Source organism: Helianthus annuus, chromosome 16 (genome assembly GCF_002127325.2).
Source record: "Helianthus annuus cultivar XRQ/B chromosome 16, HanXRQr2.0-SUNRISE, whole genome shotgun sequence".
Lineage (NCBI taxonomy): Eukaryota > Viridiplantae > Streptophyta > Magnoliopsida > Asterales > Asteraceae > Helianthus > Helianthus annuus.
In genome coordinates this window covers 1,427,615-1,445,322 of record NC_035448.2, presented here as the reverse complement: position 1 = coordinate 1,445,322, position 17,708 = coordinate 1,427,615, and the positions used below count along the sequence as shown (strand labels likewise).

Sequence of the window (17,708 nt, the reverse complement as noted above, 5' to 3'; positions counted from 1 at the left end):
CTAGTAGTGGAGTGGTAAGGGAGAGACCTTGTGTTTCAAGTGACCCAAGTTCAATTCCTATCCCTAGCATTTAGTTTCTGCGGCACCTGGTGATGATGGGAGACTAGGCGAGTAGGCGGCGATCGCTAGTTCGATCCTTGAACTGAGCGGGTTTTACCTCACCGCACTGTCGTGCCTTCGGGCGAGTGTTCACGGGCTTCGGCCCTAGGTGAGGGTTTTCCCCGGTTCGGAAGGCGAGTGTATCCCGATGTGGTGAATTTCGCCAGTAGCCCATTTGGAGGATTCGTTGGCCGTTCAAAAAAAAATTAGTTAGTTTAATCATATGTTTATAGAATAACTAGTATTATATGAATAATAATTATATAAATATACTAGATTATTAGACCCGTGTACTACACGGATTTAAGGATATAAAATTATAACTTATTTAATTTTATGTTGTCTTCATAAATTTATATATGTGAATTTTTTATATCATAGATGACGCCCGAGTTGGTCATGCGTAAAAACCGATTATTTTAGAAACAAACCAACTTTACATAAAAATTGTCTTGTACTTTTATTTATTGTCATGGCAAAACATAGGGCGAGATGAACTGTCTTCTTTTCAATACGTATCCTTCTGTTTGGCAGTATTAAAACGAAATCTAGGGATAAACATTCAAGTGCCAGTACTTCCGGATAATATGAGTGCCTCGATAACCTGATCACCCAATGATAGGACCTGTAGTAGAGTTCCATTACATAAACTATTCTTTCGATAAATATAACTCTATTTATGCCATCCGGTGCTTATAGACTTGCATTAAAATTATTATGAAGATATTCTATCCTTAAACCCGTGACACGAGCCTAATAACATTAAAAGTGTTTTTAAAGCATGGAAGCAAACCGGTTTTTAAGTATCAGACTAACCTATTCTTTACCATTTTTATTATTATAATAAAAAACAATAATTTATTTAATAGATGTTTTAAACATATAGTAAAAAAATCCTTTTAAATAATAAGAAGGTGTTGTCACATTAACATTATTTGAAATTGTTTATTATAAGTATAATTGTTACTAATAATTAATTATATATTTTAGATAACTAAAAAGTAAATGATCAATATCTAAGTGGACAATAAAACATTTATTAGTATTAAGTTGTTAAGGAATTTTTTTATTGTTTTGTATTAATTAATTAATAATAATATTATTAGTGAATTGAAAGAGAGAATAATGCCATATGAGATTATGTACTCTTTTATTAGTATAAGGATGCCATGTGTCATTAAGTAGACCTTTTTATTAGTATTAGATTTATATATATTTACTCCATAAGACTTGTAAGCCGCCTTGAGCTTGATAAATGAAGCTTAAGCTTGTGCTTGTTTATTAAAAGGATATTGGATTTAAATAACCTCAAATTTCATCAATTGGTCGATATCACTCCCAACTTTCAATTACCACTCCCAACTTTCAACTTATTTTTCTCGAACACTCCCAAATTAATTGAACTCTAACCCAGTTAACTGATGTTAGATGTCACGTCATCAAAAAAATGCCATGGCAGTTGCCAAATGAGCTGACATGTCATAAAATTGTCACGCCAATTGCCACATCATCGAAATTGCCACGTCTGTCAAGCCAGAACCACATCAACAAAAAATGTCACATCAGCTGGCACATCAGCAAAAAACTAACTGGGTTAGGGTTGAGTTAGTTTGAGAGTGGCTAGAAAAATAAGTTGAAAGTTAGAAGAGGTGTGATAGAAATCGAAAATTGAGAGTGATGTTGGCCAATTTGTGAAAATTTGGGTTATTTAAATCTAATATCATTTTATTAAACAAACTTCTTTTAGGCTTGAATTCGCCTTAAGCTTGATTCAATTCAAGCTTTTAATAAGTTAATCTCAAATAGCTCATAAGTTACTTGGCTAGTTGGCTTGTTTACACCCTTAGAAATCCAGCGTTCACTTGAAATTTTAACTCTAGATATAAAATAGAAATTTATTTAATTATATACTACTTCCCTCTGTTATTATTACTTTAGTATATTTATAATGACTGACCATCCCAAACTAAACTTAAAAAAGTACAAAAGCCCTCACGAAATTTTACAATTTTTCCTGCTGAACAGAAGGCCGGGACAGACACCCCACATGAACACCACGACAATCACCATGTGCTTTCTTTCTTCCAATTATACCCCTCACCAGTCGACATTTTTACATAACAGAACAAGCATTGGGGTTCTCGTCACTGAACATTTGCGGTGCTGGTGGGTACCCATAAGCCACTTCTGCTGTACCGTATCTCGCGGGGTAAAATTGGTAATTCGCTGGATGGTAATAATAAAACTCATTTTTATGCAACTCCACCACCTTTAAATCCTCCCCGCCGCCACCCGCACCATCATCTGCCGCCGCTTTACCGCCGTCACCACCACCGTCGTTGCCACCGTCGTTGCCACCGTCGGGTTTTTTCTCCTCTTTTTCCTTCTCTTTATCTTTTTCTTTACCGTCGCCACCATCGCCGTTGCTGGCGGCGGCGTCTTCGCCGTCTTTTTTTTCATCTCCGCCGTCTTTTTTTTCTTCGCCGCCGTCTTTTTTCTCTTCTTTACCCTTTTCATCTTCTTTTTTTGGCTCGGGGTCTTGTTTCACAACCACGGCTTGTTTCCCGGTACGTTTGAAGATGTAATCCACTAGTTTCGTTGCCTCAAACGTGCCTTTAACGGTAACTTGCGAGTTTTTTAGATCTGCTTCTACGCTTTCTACCTCTGTAAAAAACAATCATACCCAGTAAATCTCATATACAGAATTATAGACGGGATATTTTTATTTTTACCCCTATAAGCAAAATACCACACTACCCACAAAATGACAAATATTAATAAGAATATATTATTAATTATTCGGTGGGTGGGATATTCTAGGAATAATAATAACATTCATGTGATGAACTTTGATTTGAAAGATGTATAAAGGAGATCTAGAATGTTAAAAAGAATTCAAAAATATACAAGTCAAACATGGTCAACAAAAGAATTACTTTTTTGTTTTCTTAAAATTAATTGCTTTAAAAAAAAGAAAAGAAAAGAAAATGAAGGCACACACAAACCTTTCATTCTCAGAATGCGTTTTCTTATGACTTGAGCACAAGCTTCACAATGCATGTTTACTTTCAGGACCACAGTAATCACCTGAGGAGGCTGTTGAACATCACAAACCACATGATCAACAACAAAACTCAACTCAACTCATCAGTTATGTATGATTTTAGTTTTAATTCAATTAAAAAATTAATCGAGATAGTTGTTAAACGCGCAACAAGCTGCGTCGCTACCACTTTTTGAATAACAAAACCAAGTATTTTAAAAGTTGTCCATAGATCTTCGGGTCATAATATTACTACGCATGACCCTTTGAACTTGACTAAGTAGGTTCCCAGCCTCTGATGCTAGTGTAAAGTCAAAAATTAATTGTTTTAAATTTGTAAGTGTAAAGTCAGGTGTGTAAAAAAATGGTTAACCTCTTCTTTTTTCTCTTCAGATTTTGGTGGTTCTTTCTCTTCAACTTTAGGCTCCTCGGCCGGTGGCTTTGGTATAGGAGAAAGAAGCTCAACCTGCCGGTGACTCTTTTTCTGGATCCTTTCTAGAACCTTCATTGGATCTGCCTTTTCTCCCTTCACAACCACTTTATGTGTCTTACAATCCGTCTGAATATCCTCCACCCCTAATTAATTAATTAAATAAAAAAACTATGAATTTAATCTTCAAAATAATCAAGATATTTAAGTAAAAGTAATTTAACCAACAACGGTATGGTATCAGTATTAGTATTAGTATTAGTACGAATACGAAAAAAGGTAGCGTAAATTTAGCAGTAGTGTGAAAGTTGACAAGTAAAAAAAAAGTACCATCAAAGCCTCTGAGGCAACGCCGAACTTTTCTAGCACAACCTTCACAATGCATGAAAACTCTCAAAACAATCTCTTGTGGCGGCGGAGGTGGCGGCGGGGTTGCATCTTTCGACTCTTCCGCCTTCTTCTCATCAGGTTTTGCAGCCTCTTCTTCTTTCTTCTCCTCCTCTGCTGGCTTCTTCTCCTCTACTGGCTTCTCAACTTGCTGAAAAAAAAAACACCCACATCAAAATTTGCAAAAATGATCACATCCCTATCATTAAAAAAAAAAAAAAAAAAAAAAAAAAAAAAACCTACCTCTCCCATTATTATCACTTGTTCTAAATGAAAACAAGATTTATTGATGAACCGTTTTGTTTATATAAGACTAATAAAGTTAAGAGAAATAACAAACCACACACTAGTGGTGTGTAGTTATGGGCGGAGGAGAATAAAAGGGGGTTGGATTGGAGATGAGTATAATAATAATCGTGACTGTGTGGTATGATAGTGATGATGAGGACCATCAGATCCAAAGAGCACTCATTTCTGTCATCACGAGCTGATGTGGCTGTTTCATAGTTGCCACGTGAAATAGGGTAGGCCTGTTCCTACGATGTCGTTTTGAGAAGTGTTTGTTTCTTTTAGAAAATATTTGCCACTTTTCATTTGCAGATTTGTTACACTGGTCCACCCCCATACCGTTTTGTATAGTCTTGGGGTGTGTGGAAAGTCGGTTAATTGAGGGTTCGGTTAACCAATGGTTAGTTAATTAAGGGTTCGGTTAATTAAAAAGTATTAACTATAGTTATAGTTGATGGTTGGTTAACCGTTGTTCGGTTAACTATTGGATAGTCTTGGGGTGTGGAAAGTCGGTTAATTGAGGGTTCGGTTAACCAATGATCAGTTAATCAAGGGTTCGGTTAATTGAAAAATAATTAACTATAGTTATAGCTGATGGTTGGTTAACCGTTATTCGATTAACTATTGGTTATGAATTGATTTCGGTTAATTATCTAATGTGAATAAAACTTGTAAAATATAATCTCATGAACAGGGGCGGACCTACGTTACGAGGAACGGGGTCCCCGGACCCCAATCTTTTTTTAAAAAGTAGTAGAAACGGTATATAAAATTGTCTATGGACCCCATAAAATAATTTAGTTGGACCCCATTACAATGAAAGTGAGCCTAGTGCAGTGGTAAAACCCCTTGTTTATACACAAAAGGTCATGGGTTCGATACCTGTTTCATCGTTTTTTTGTGTTTTTTTTTTTTTGGGACCCCATTGTCCAAAAATTCTGGGTCCGCCACTGCTCATGAATATAAAACTTACAAAATTATATAGATACCATATACATATTGGACCTCAGTTAGACTAAAAGGTTAAAAAATCTAGTGAGGCGTGAACTTATAAATAATAGTATATGTTTGGCTAATTGGTTCAGTTCGATTATATTTGTTTTTAGATATATGATTAACTGAAATCGAAAATTCGGTTATTCAAAAAACAAAAACCGAACCATAAGTGATTATTACGGTTAGGATTTTCGGTTTCAACTTCGATTTTAATTAATTCGGTTTATGCACACCACAATTGTATAACTTATGATGCAAGAAGATCATTAAATAAAAGTACCCAAATATTTTAATTTACCATTTACTACGACCAATGTGTAAAACATTTTTCTTTTTATATTTAATGTTTTTGATATGATTATATACTGTATCAATGTTTTATCATGAGATGATGACTTTAATGATGATATGCTTTTATAAAAGCATCGTTTTATGTAAGGTACTTTTACATTATTAATCACAAGATTGTGTTATTTTATAATTTTGTAAACAAAGAATTAGTTAAAAATGCTTAACTAGCATTGTTTTATCGTGTCAAAAAGAAAAAAAAAAGACTTTATACTAATATTATTGCTATTATTAACTAAACAATGCTTAACTATCACTCAAGAAAGCAAAAATATAAAAAGAAAAAAACACTAATATCACACAAGAAAACAAAAATATAAAAAGAAAAAAACACCAATTAATAAATTCATTTTGGCCTTATTTCTTTTAGCTAATAAATTCACATTACTATTTATTTTCCCTGTCTGCTATAAGATTTCAAATTATTGAAGTAAAATATTTTTTTTATTACTTATATAAAATAATCATTTACTATTTATTACTTATATAAAATAATCATTTTTAAGAGTAGACAAGTAGTTTTGAATATATAAATTTAGATTCCTTTAGAAGGAGTAATAATCTTAAGCATCCCATTAAAGAACCAAACGTGATAGGATCTTGTTTAAGTTTCGTGAAGCTTTATGATTATGATTATAGATCATATCAATATATCTTTTCAAATTTCGATCGTCACTAGTGGCGAAACTTGAGATTTCCGATAGGGGTTGAAAACGTATATACCAAAAAATTTCTATAGAACCGGGGGTCGCAAACGTATACACCCAAAACAATTTATACGAAAGCTACATACATAACACTATTGAGCGAAAGTTCGGGGGGGTCGGACGTCCCCCCGGCCCCTTCTAACCTTGGCCCCTGATCATCCCCAAAGAAACATGTTTGTATGGCGAGCTATTGATGATAAAATTAGATACAAATGTTTTGGTGGTTGAAGATACGTACCGGTGGATCAAAGGTTGGACTCGGTTAAAGAAATGGGTAACTTTGTAAAAAAGTAATCAAGTTTTAAAAGTGTTCCAATTAGGCCACTCAAGTTTCAAAAGTGTTCCAATCAGATCACTCAACATTCATTTTTCATCAAAATTAAGGGTTTTTTCATCTATTTCATAGGTAACCGTGGTGATGTGGATTTTTGTTTCTTTTTTCTCTTTTATTTGATGCTAACGTCGAATGATGACGTGGATTGTAACTTTTTTTTTAATTTTTAATGTAATTAAACGGTTTTTATTTTTAATAAATAAAAAAAAAATATATAAATTCATATATTAAAATAACTCGACCCCAGCATCTTATACTCCATTTTTTTCTTGACACATGGAAAAAAGGACATGGCTCGATTTGAAGGTTAAGTTATCTAATTGTTACAAAAACAACACCAGTGACCTAATTAGAACACTTTTAAAACTTGGTTATTATTCTGTGAAATATTAAGAAATCATAGAAAGTATTAGTGGTTTGGGACTATCGTCATTTATTCCAAATTGCTTAATTTTGCGCTAAATTAGTAAACAAACTGCATCTTTGTTGTAAACTTGTGTAGGCAAAGAAAACCCACCAGTTTCAAGGGATAGATACTAAGGTAGCGTTCGTTTCACGGAAATGAATGGAATCCGGATGAAATTGGAATTGAACAACATATGAAAATGAATTTACATTCTAATTCCATCCAAATTTCACATTATTTTGTAAAACAAACAACATTTCAAATCAAATTCTAGTTTATGAATTCCAATTCCAATACATTTCAGGAAGTGAATGTTACATAAGACTTTGTACAATTTTGTTTTACAATTTGGTCATAGATTTACTAGACTAACTAGAGTTTGAACTCCAAACTTTGGAACAAACAACCTTCACCAAATATGGTTTAAGAAAATCAATGTTTTTACATGAAGGTAAAAGCAATAGATCAAACGAATACATAGAGATCAATATATAGATATTGATACACCTCCAACTATTCTCACATCTCTACATCTTATTCATACATCTTTTTCACTCTATTTTTCTCTATATATTTCTATGTATGTATAGAGAGAGATAGAGAGGAATGGTGTGTGAATATTAAGTCCCGATTGATATACCAGGATGATTTAGTTATATTAAGGGGATATTTTAAGTTTTCTACATAGCGCTTCAGTGTATTACATGGACCGAGTGTATACTAGCCTGGAGCGCAAGCTTCAGTGTATTACATGAACTATGGAGCGTATATCATATAATTAGCCAAGTGTATGCTACGTCGAGTTGGCGAGTATTGTGCTAATTAGTCACTTTCACGTGACTTTTTAAGGGGATATTTTAAGTTTTCTACATAGATCAAGATTCAACGCAGATGAGCGGCTAATCCACCATTAATCAACCTTGAGTGTAAGGTTTGGTTAGTAAGTGTATTAAACAATATTTTTACTATTTGGTTTAAAGCTGGGTATATCTATTTTGTAATTCTTAAAAATGTGTATGATTTCAAGACTTTTATGTATCGCTTTGAGTTTTGAAAAATGTCAAAGTCTAATTATCCTTAATTCAACCTTTTTTGAATTTTGGTTTAGAGATACTTGTATTGATAGTTTTCTAGCACTTACTTTTTTTTGGTTTTAAAATCATTAAGTCGATTCAACCATTCATCAACGGTCACATTTGACCATCCACCTCGAAAACAGCAAATGACGTCCGTTATTGGCTTGGCGAAGAGATCAATAGCGCCCCCATAGCGCCTAGGAAGTGGGGAAGGGACGCCATAGGACACCAAAAATAGTGATTTGACAAGGGGCGTTTTAACACCCCAAAAATAAACAATTTATTTATTTTACCTAAATGTTCTAAGTATGTAATGTCATAACTTTAGTTGACTAAATAAATTAAAGAAATGTGATGTTAGTGTAGAAGGAATGAAAGATTTTGTGTTAATAAACAACAGTTGAAACTAGAGGGATTAAATGTGCATAAGTGAATGAAAGTTTATTATATATAAATCTAATTTGCAACACATCTATGCATTATGGTTTGTACCATAATGCTTAGTGACTTGTATCCACTAAAGACAAACTTGCCTTTCATTTAAACACTATAAATAATTTTGCGAGTTAACACGACGCAACGTGCATGTGTGATTAAACGTTTTTACGTCGTCTATTTTTTTTCCATTTGACAGGTTCATCGTAACGCTCGGGATCCTAAATCGACTTAGTTATTTTTTATGTATTTTACGTTTCGGTTTAATTTCTTCGCATTAACATAAAGACAAATTTTTATTTCATTTAAATACTATAAATAATTTTGCGAGTTTGTCACACCCCGATTTCCACGTGTCTCACCGGTGGGCCCGGTGGGGGATTACCGTGACGATGTTGGCAACAATATAGTCAAACCACACAATTATATAATGCACAGCGGAAGCATAAGATAAATATATCAACTTCAACTTCTGATTGTAATATCAAAATGTATTACAGGGGTTGGATATATCCACAGTGGATCGTAAATAAACATAAAGTATTGTTCCATCAGATACTGCAATCAAGCTTGCGAGGCTTATCCCGACGCTAGGGAGCTAATACCAGCCAATTTACATTTAGGTACCTGCACTTAATCTTTTTGGGGAAAATACGTCAGTTTACACTGGTAAATACATTCAACTGACACATTTGAAAATGTTTATTAAAATTGATTTGAATGCACAAGGCACAAACTCTTTTATAACTTGGGAAAATTTATAATGATCTTGTGAACGTTTTACATGTTCTTTTATGCGTTCAGTAGCCCGGGTCGTGCCGGGTTAAAGATTTATAAACACACCACGTTTGCGTAAAACCGTAGTATAAAAACCAACGGCTACGTCTTTTAAATTTAATGTCGACACTTTATACCGGGTGTACGCCTACACCGGGATGTCGATGGTCGTGGCCATTTCGTAAAATGATGCCAAGGATATCCGGGACAACGGTCATTAAACCCCCCAAAGGCTTATAAGCAACAAAACTGTTTAAATGAGCCAATCATATTTAATCAATTAACCACCTAAGCGATGGAATTATATAATGCTCAATCAAGCGGTATTAATATACCGTAACCCAAGCCCATATAGGGGAAATAAGTTAAAGTATTTACCTTTCAAGTATTAATCCTTAATTTAGATCAACTCACCGATAGCTTTTACTGGGGCTCCTAATCTGGAACGAAGGTTTTAATTAACCTCTTAGAATCCTAACGGTCCTTGTATTAGCCGTAGCTTAAACCGGTTGATTCCGATATATAGATATGGTTAATTCGCACGGAAAGGCGAAAACCGATAATGGAGTATGATTTGGACCCAACAAGTTTAGTGACTTGTTTTATATGGGTTTATAGTTCATACTCTGGATTTTGGGGTTCAAATAATATAATTTGACCCATATCGGCTATTGCACGAAAACTAGTTCCATGAGCCGTACCGTGTGCGCAAACAGGCGAAACGGTTAACTATGAGAGTCGTACGCTTATTTCCTAAGTCAATATGCCTTAAAAGTATTTTGGTATCAGTAGGATACCTTCCGTAATGCCCGTAACGAGTTTAAGTTTATATTATGCCCCGTAGGGGCTTTTCGGTCATTTTAAAGACTTTAAAAGGGCTTTTCGAGTTCTACAGGAAATCTGAGTTTCCCGAACAGCTTATAAAGCTTAAAATACTTTATTTATTATTTAAAACCAGTGGCAACTGGAATCGGGTCAAAAGACCTTGTAGAACTCCCGTTTTGGCCAAAAAGGGCATATTCGGTATTTACCGAACCGTAGCCATAACCGCAGGTTATGAGCAAGGTAAAAATTATTAAAAATCTTTAAAATTCCCAAAATATTATTTTACCACAGTGGGTAAAAGTTTCGGTGACGAAAACTTGGGTTAGATGGGCGTTATGCTAATTGCGCCGTTAATTACAAAACTTTCTTAAAAGTGCGCCTTTTAGCATAACTCTCATTCTAGACCTCGGATTGACGTGAAACTTTAGGGACATGCTTATAATTTAATAAGCAAGGTTTTGGTCCGTTCACGTGTCCGAAATACTCGTTTTAATTTTAAAAGGCCGTTACGGTCAACTTTTAGGCGAATGACGGAAATACGTAAAAGACTCGGATAACTCATGAACCGACCACAGAGGCGTATACCAACATGTGACCTGGTCCTAAGAGAGTCCTAAGGTATATTTATACCTCACTAAAACGGGTCAGAACTGAAGTCAAAGCAAAAGTCAAACTTTTGCGACTTTCGGCTCCGAACCGGTTCTATATAGTAAATGATCGATTCAAACGAGCGCAAACAGGTTTATATACTTATTATCATGTTTTATGATTGTCAAAACAGGTTCCATAACATATACATTACAGATTATGCATAAATCGCTAAAACAGCTTTCTGTTGACTTTTTAACCGCACGTTTGACTCGACATTTGACATAGTTAGAGTGGTGATCAGGGGGAACCATTTTAGAGGTTTATTACCCACGTAAATACCAACTCATAACCACTTTTGATTCGTCATAAGACTGAACCATTACTGATTTATTGTAAAGTCAAACCGTAGTTACGACGGTTTGGTTTCTAGCTAAAAACTAAGCATAAACTGAGCAATGGATGATCAAGGTAACTTACAGAAGTTAGAAATTGAATATGGAGCAGAGAAGAAGACTTGAGAGCACTTAGAATGATCAGAAAGGTGAGTTTTGTGTTGTGTGAATATTATGAACTTAAGGCATGCTATTTATAGCCAATGCCAAGCCTCATTGATCATTACAAGCACTACAATCAGACCAGAGGTGATGGTAGGTGTCCCCTAAGTGTTATGGGTTGAGCATAGGGTGCCCATGCCCCATTTGTTGGTTTTTGATCGTTCAAGACTCCAAAAGTCAAGAAAACATCAATATTCTGCATCTGGGCAATTTACGCGGCCCGCATGGGAGTTCCCATGCATTTTAATGCGGGTCGCCTAAAGATCAAATAACAGACGCGAAACAAAGGAGGCTCGCGGCCCGCCTCAACTAATCCTTAACCTTCACGCGGGTCGCCTAAGGTTAAGATTTCAGGATTTTTAAATCTTTTTGTAATGATTACAGAATCTGGCCATTAATAACGAAATCTTTCGTAATGATTCGCCTGACCTTTCGGTTTTGAAGGGGTAACTTTGCGGTTTGGCCCTCGGTTATTTACCGATAGGGGCCTCGTGTTATTTACCCGCATTATTAAGTCCCCGGTTTATTTATTTAATTATTCTGAAAGCCTTAACTTTCACTATTGACGCTTTTAACCCTTCTTCTACGAATTCGATCGTAACTTTCTCGTTTCATATCGAAACTTCGCGAAATTCATATATATATTATTTTAGTGAGGGTATAATACTGTTACAAAGTGTAACACCTCGAAAAATTTCGTCCAATAATGTCTTGACACGTGTCATAAGGTTCCGTTATGTGAAAACATACTTTAGAGGGACTAAAAGTGACAAACAGTGAAAACTATGGAACGTAAGGGTCCAAAGTGTCAACAATGGATAAATAGGCTCTATGATAACCCCACATAATGTTTATAACCTTTAACGGATGGTTCATGGATCATACGACGCGGAAATTGCCCAAAAGTGAAGTATTGTAAACTATAGGGGCCAAAAGTGTCAACATGTTCAATTTATACCTCTGAGTGAACTTTTGGCAGACCCGAAGATTTGTATAGCTAAAATATACTCACTAGAATATGTGGTTAAAATTTCATGAAGTTTCGTCAACGTATGAGAAAGTTATGGCCAAAACCGTACTTAAAGGACTAAAAGCGTCAACGTCGAATTTCAGGGCTTTTCGGTTGAGCGCAAAGTTATCAGAGGGCATTACCATGTTGGTAAAAGTCCTAAGGTCCTTAAAAACCAAGTTTGGGGGTTTACGGGTCGAGAAAAATGGCCGAAACATCGCGTACAAGTTCAGGGGTCAAAGCTGTCAACAATTGAAAGTTGTTTGGCTGAACCAAGGGTCAGGCGACCCGCCTGGGAAGGCCCAAGCGGGCCGCGTGGGTTGCCCAGCGTGCAGAATTTCGAAAATGGTTAGTTTGGGTCCGAATTCAAGTGCAATACAGCTCATTTTCGCCTCCTCTTGCACCAATAACATGCCATGCATGCCTACATCAACAGTAAACCTCAGAATCTCTGCTTTAAATCCGAATTCATCTCATTTTTGATCATTTACCATTGTGAACAAGAACACCAAGACTTGCAAGAGCTCTCAAAGCTTCTCTGGAGATAATCTGCTCATCAAGGCCGACTTCTAGTGTCCACTAAACATCTTTAGGACCATTGTAAGCCTTCAATTCGTTCTTTAATCCGTTTTTATAGTGATTATTGCTAAAAGTCAAACTGGGTGTTCATAACCTTTGACTTTCTGATTAAACGGATTTCTTTCAGTAATTTCTCGAATTGAAACTTGTTATAGATTGGTATTTATGTGGGAAACAAACCCTCTAAAGGTTACTAACTGATTCCCACTACATGCATGCTTAATGTCGAGTCAAACCTATTTCTAAAAAGTCAACAGAAGTGATTTTTGTGAAAAATGACATGATTAATGATATAGATGACATGCAACCTGATTGATCATTGAAAATAACTTGTAATATATATATAAATGTGTTTTAATCATCATCAACTCGACAATCTATAGTATAGCCACGAATCGGAACCGAAAGTCTTGTAAAACGATTATTTCGTAGACTATCGATTCGGATTCATACATGCATGTTCGAGATCTGTATTGGAAAGTATTTTTGACTATTTTTATTTTAGTTAAACTTTCTGGAATTTTCTTTGATTGAGTCTATGTTTAGCCTATTCGAATGTATGTTTCCGGTTTATGCATAAAGTTGACTATTTTGCCCTTTTTGATTTAAAACGGGATTTTTTGGAAAAGTGAAAGGATAGAAATCTTTATTTTTATTATATAAACTTGCACCGAAAGTTTCGGATCAGTTGGTGGTCCAGATTGTGAGTTATGGCCATTAGCGTAAAACTATATTATAAATTTACATAAACGGTCCTTTTCGCATAGAACCCGTTTCTGGCCACGTTTTGGTACAAAACTTTTTACCAACAGAAGTAATATAATATTCTGGGAATTTTGATGATTTTTAATTAATTTTTGGCTGAACGGATCCTAGTTCTCCTAGTCATTTCGGCTTATGTCGGTTTTGACCATTTTAGCCATAAAATGAGTTTTACACATCCTTTTGACCCGAAACCTTTTTCTACTGATTTTATATGATGAATAAATTATTATAAGACTTCTGGAAATATAAAAATCTCAGATTTAATTTGAAAACCCGAAAACGCCCTTAAATCGCATATTTAGCGTTTTAAGCGCATAGTAAGCGTTATACTTGTTTTAAACATATAAGACCTATACCTACTGATGTGTTTAGCTTATTTTCATATAAAAACAGTAAGTATAAGTATATGAACTCAGATTTCCAGTTTTGGCATTTTTAGCCCTTGTGAAATTACTAAATTGCCCCTACGGTGCATAGTTTGGTTTTAAAATGATATATTTGGTATATGGGTCATACCCTACTGATATAATATGTTATATTAAGTATATTTACTGTATGGACCAGACCCGAAACTCAGATTTCTAATTTTACCCTTTTATTATCTTTTAAATGACCAAAATGCCCTCCTAAGGCATAAATTGAGTTTAAAATTATCCCGGGCAATATAGAACATAACTTACTGATATAATATCATATTTTAAGCATATTATCTCAGGGAACTTGCATTTGAATCATTTGGCTACCCGTATCGCCCTTTTCGCGTTCGGTTCGGTTTACGTAACTAGTTTGCGTAAATTGACCAAAACGGGTCAAACGATATCATTTTTATTTCAAAATCCAGAATGTATTTAGTATACCCATATTATACAAGTATTCAAACTTGTCGGGTCTAAATCACATTCTATCCGGTCTTTCGCTTAATCGTGCGTAAACCGTATCATTCCTAAAACTAACCGGCCAAAGCTTAGGCTTAAATAAAAGGCCGTTAGGAATCTAATAGGTTAATTATAAACCTTGTTCCAGATTAGGAAGCCCGGTAAAAGCTATCAACACTTATCATTTGTGACTTATACTTGCTCAGGTAAATACATTTTGACTTATTTTCCCTATACGGGCTTGAGGTACGGTATTTAAAATACCGCTTGATCGGGCGCACAAGTCCTGCGCCCTATGGGTGTACAGTCTTGAATAGCCTGTGTGATTTCGTTTAAACAGTTTTGTCTTACTTAAAGGCTTTGGGGGGTTATTGACCATGTCCCGGATATCCTTGGCATTATCTTACGAGATGGCCACGACCAGAGCACGGGGTGTAGGCGTACACCCGACGTGTATAACTCTTTAATGTGGTGTGTCATTTAATCTCTAGCCCGGACAGTAGATCCCGGGCCACCAGAGATACGAGTGCATGTAAATCGTTCACAAGTTTATATTATATAATTATCCCAAGTTAATAAAAATATTTATGCCTTGTGCATTTAAATCAATTTTCAATCATTTTCAAAATGAGTCAGTCGATTTGTATTTACCAGTGTAAACTGACGTATTTTTCCCAAAAGAAGAAGTGCAGGTACTATACGGAAATAGGCTGGCTGTTTCCTAGAGAGCGTCCACAATAGTCTCGCAAACTCGGACGACATTTATCTGTTGAACTATTTATTTCTATTTTTATTTGATCCGCCTGTGGATCCATTTCAACTACTGTGATATTTATTATTACACTTGTTTAAAAGTTGAAATGTTTCTATTCTGCTTCCGCTGTGCATTATTATATTGTGTTGATTGTCTATGACGATGCCAACTACGTCACTGTACCCCACACCGGGCCCACCGGTGACACGTGGAAATGGGGGTGTGACAGGTTGGTATCAGAGCCAATGCTGAGTGAATTAAACACTATCCTAATGTGTTTAATCTCAGTTACACAAATTGCACATTCCTCGATTTTCGAGTCTAGACAAAGAACTTAGGAAATGTTCAACATTTCGTTTAATTTCATTTTATTTATTATTGCATTGTCTTATATATATTGTCGTGCAACTGGTTTGTTTTTTTTTGACAGGATCACTATGCCGCCAAGAATGAGAGGTCGAGGAGGATTTGCTACTACCCACGACCATGAGGCAGGGCCCTCACATAGGCGAGCACCATCCGCCACACACAACACAGCCGCCAACGACCTTTGGAGGTCTTTCGCCGAGCCTGCTAGACACTCGGTGTCCGCCAGCACTTCACCGTCTTTACCCCATTCGTTTGGGCCCCACTCGGAGAACGGGCCCCATGGTTCGCATGGATCGTACATACCCTTGCACCAGTCACCGCACCAGTATCCAGCGCCAGCCTACCAGGGTTTGTATAACCCTAATGCTTATGTGGAGGAGCCAGTGGGCCACAACCCACTCGGGCCGGAGGACCATTTTCAGGGAGAGCACGAGATGGACGTAGACGAGGATACGGACCCGTCGCTACCACCATCAGGTACACCTAACCATCCGATTGAGATATCGGATGGGTCGCCATTTAGGGGATCACCCTATAATGGTGGGGACAGCTTCCAGGAGAGGTTTAAGCAGCATGATTGGTACTTCACCCCTAGCCACAACTCTCCGATGCTTCAATCACTCCATGGTACTCCGATGCTCCAATCGCTCCATGGTTCGCCGGTGCACTCGCAGCACCACTCGCAGCAGCAGCAGCCGCCTCTACCGCAGGACCTATCTGAGGCCCTGTGGCGTGACGTGATCACTCCGTCACCACCGCCGCCGCCAGTTTTACCTCCTCCACCTCAGAGGCCGAGGAGGAATGCGCGCATGTCTACGCGCGGAGGGATTCGCATAGGCACCCCTCCACGTGTTAGTAGCAGTCGCTACACGTCCCTACCCGGGGAGTCCGAGACAGGGGAGTCTCAGCATCCCGTATCGGAGGTTACTTCTGTTCCGATCTCGCCTCTGCCGCCGCAGAATTTTGGAGAGCCGATTCCGGCTTATGCTAGTGCCGCTCAGTTCAACCCGTTCGAGCAGGTATTCCCTCAGGGTTATGATTACACGGGAGACCCTTATTGGCAAGCTGTGAACTACAGCTCACTCCCTCCTAGTGGTCCATTGGGAGACACTTGGACTGCTGGGCAGTCTACTTTTGGTTACCCTCCGGGTTACCAGCAGCCACCGCAGCCGCAGCCGCAGCACTACCAGCCACCACCACCGGCGCCTATGATGTCGCCGCCGCAGGTTCAGGAGATCCTGCATGGGATTGATAGCATGCGACGGGAGATGCAAAATGATCGCCGTCACAACCGTGGCATGTTCCAGAAGGTATTCGATTTGCTCAAGGGTAAGAGCAAGAAGGATCGTTGAATCCTTCGATTATCATTTCATGTACTCATGTCCCTGCGTGGACATTTATTCCAGTACTCTACCCCTACGTGGGTATATCTATCTTATTCTACCCCTGCGTGGGTATGCTATTCTGATGACCCCTGCGTGGGTTTGCTTTATTTTGTTTTGTTATTGTTGTTACTTGTTAGCCCCTGCGCGGGCCTGTTATTCATGTTATCCCTGTTATTTCAAAGTCCCGTTTAGGGCAAATATGTACTGGTATTTTATTGGAAATTTAAATGGTTAATTTGAATTTATCATTTTATTTATATGCATGAATAATATTAAAATAATGGAAAATATCAATTTTATTTAATTTGCCATTTTATAAGAATCTTAGTAAGGTATAACCTAGCCTGAATGCCTTATTAACAGGCCTGGCCTTGATGGAAAAACCTGGTTGAAAGGATTCAACTCCCTGTTAACATCTGAAAACGTGTTAACATTCTGGGCTAAGCGTGATCTGTAGAATCACACGACCCACCTTTTAATAAATTATCTACAGATTATATCTGTATACAAGTCTATTAATGACTTGATACCTACGGGTTATGACTATGTCATATAGTGGCAGTTGTGGTCTATGACTCCCTGCCTAGTAAAGAATTATCTACAGATTTTTATCTGTACACAAGTCTATTAATGGCTTGATACCTACGGGTTATAACTATGTTATATAATGACAGTT

The 17,708-nt window shown here is 36.8% G+C and overlaps 1 protein-coding gene across 1 annotated transcript; it reads right to left on the bottom strand.

Annotated features, from left to right (window-relative positions):
* Positions 1-1,976: 1,976 nt before the first annotated feature.
* Positions 1,977-4,367, bottom strand: LOC110915834 (heavy metal-associated isoprenylated plant protein 7). The gene is made up of 5 exons (XM_022160579.2): positions 4,203-4,367; positions 3,903-4,110; positions 3,516-3,718; positions 3,105-3,195; positions 1,977-2,763 (listed from the first exon to the last, which is right to left on the bottom strand). Exons 1-5 carry the CDS (start codon positions 4,209-4,211, stop codon positions 2,213-2,215), a joined length of 1,062 nt encoding a protein of 353 aa, XP_022016271.1. The 5' UTR covers positions 4,212-4,367; the 3' UTR covers positions 1,977-2,212.
* Between the last annotated feature and the right edge of the window lie 13,341 nt (positions 4,368-17,708).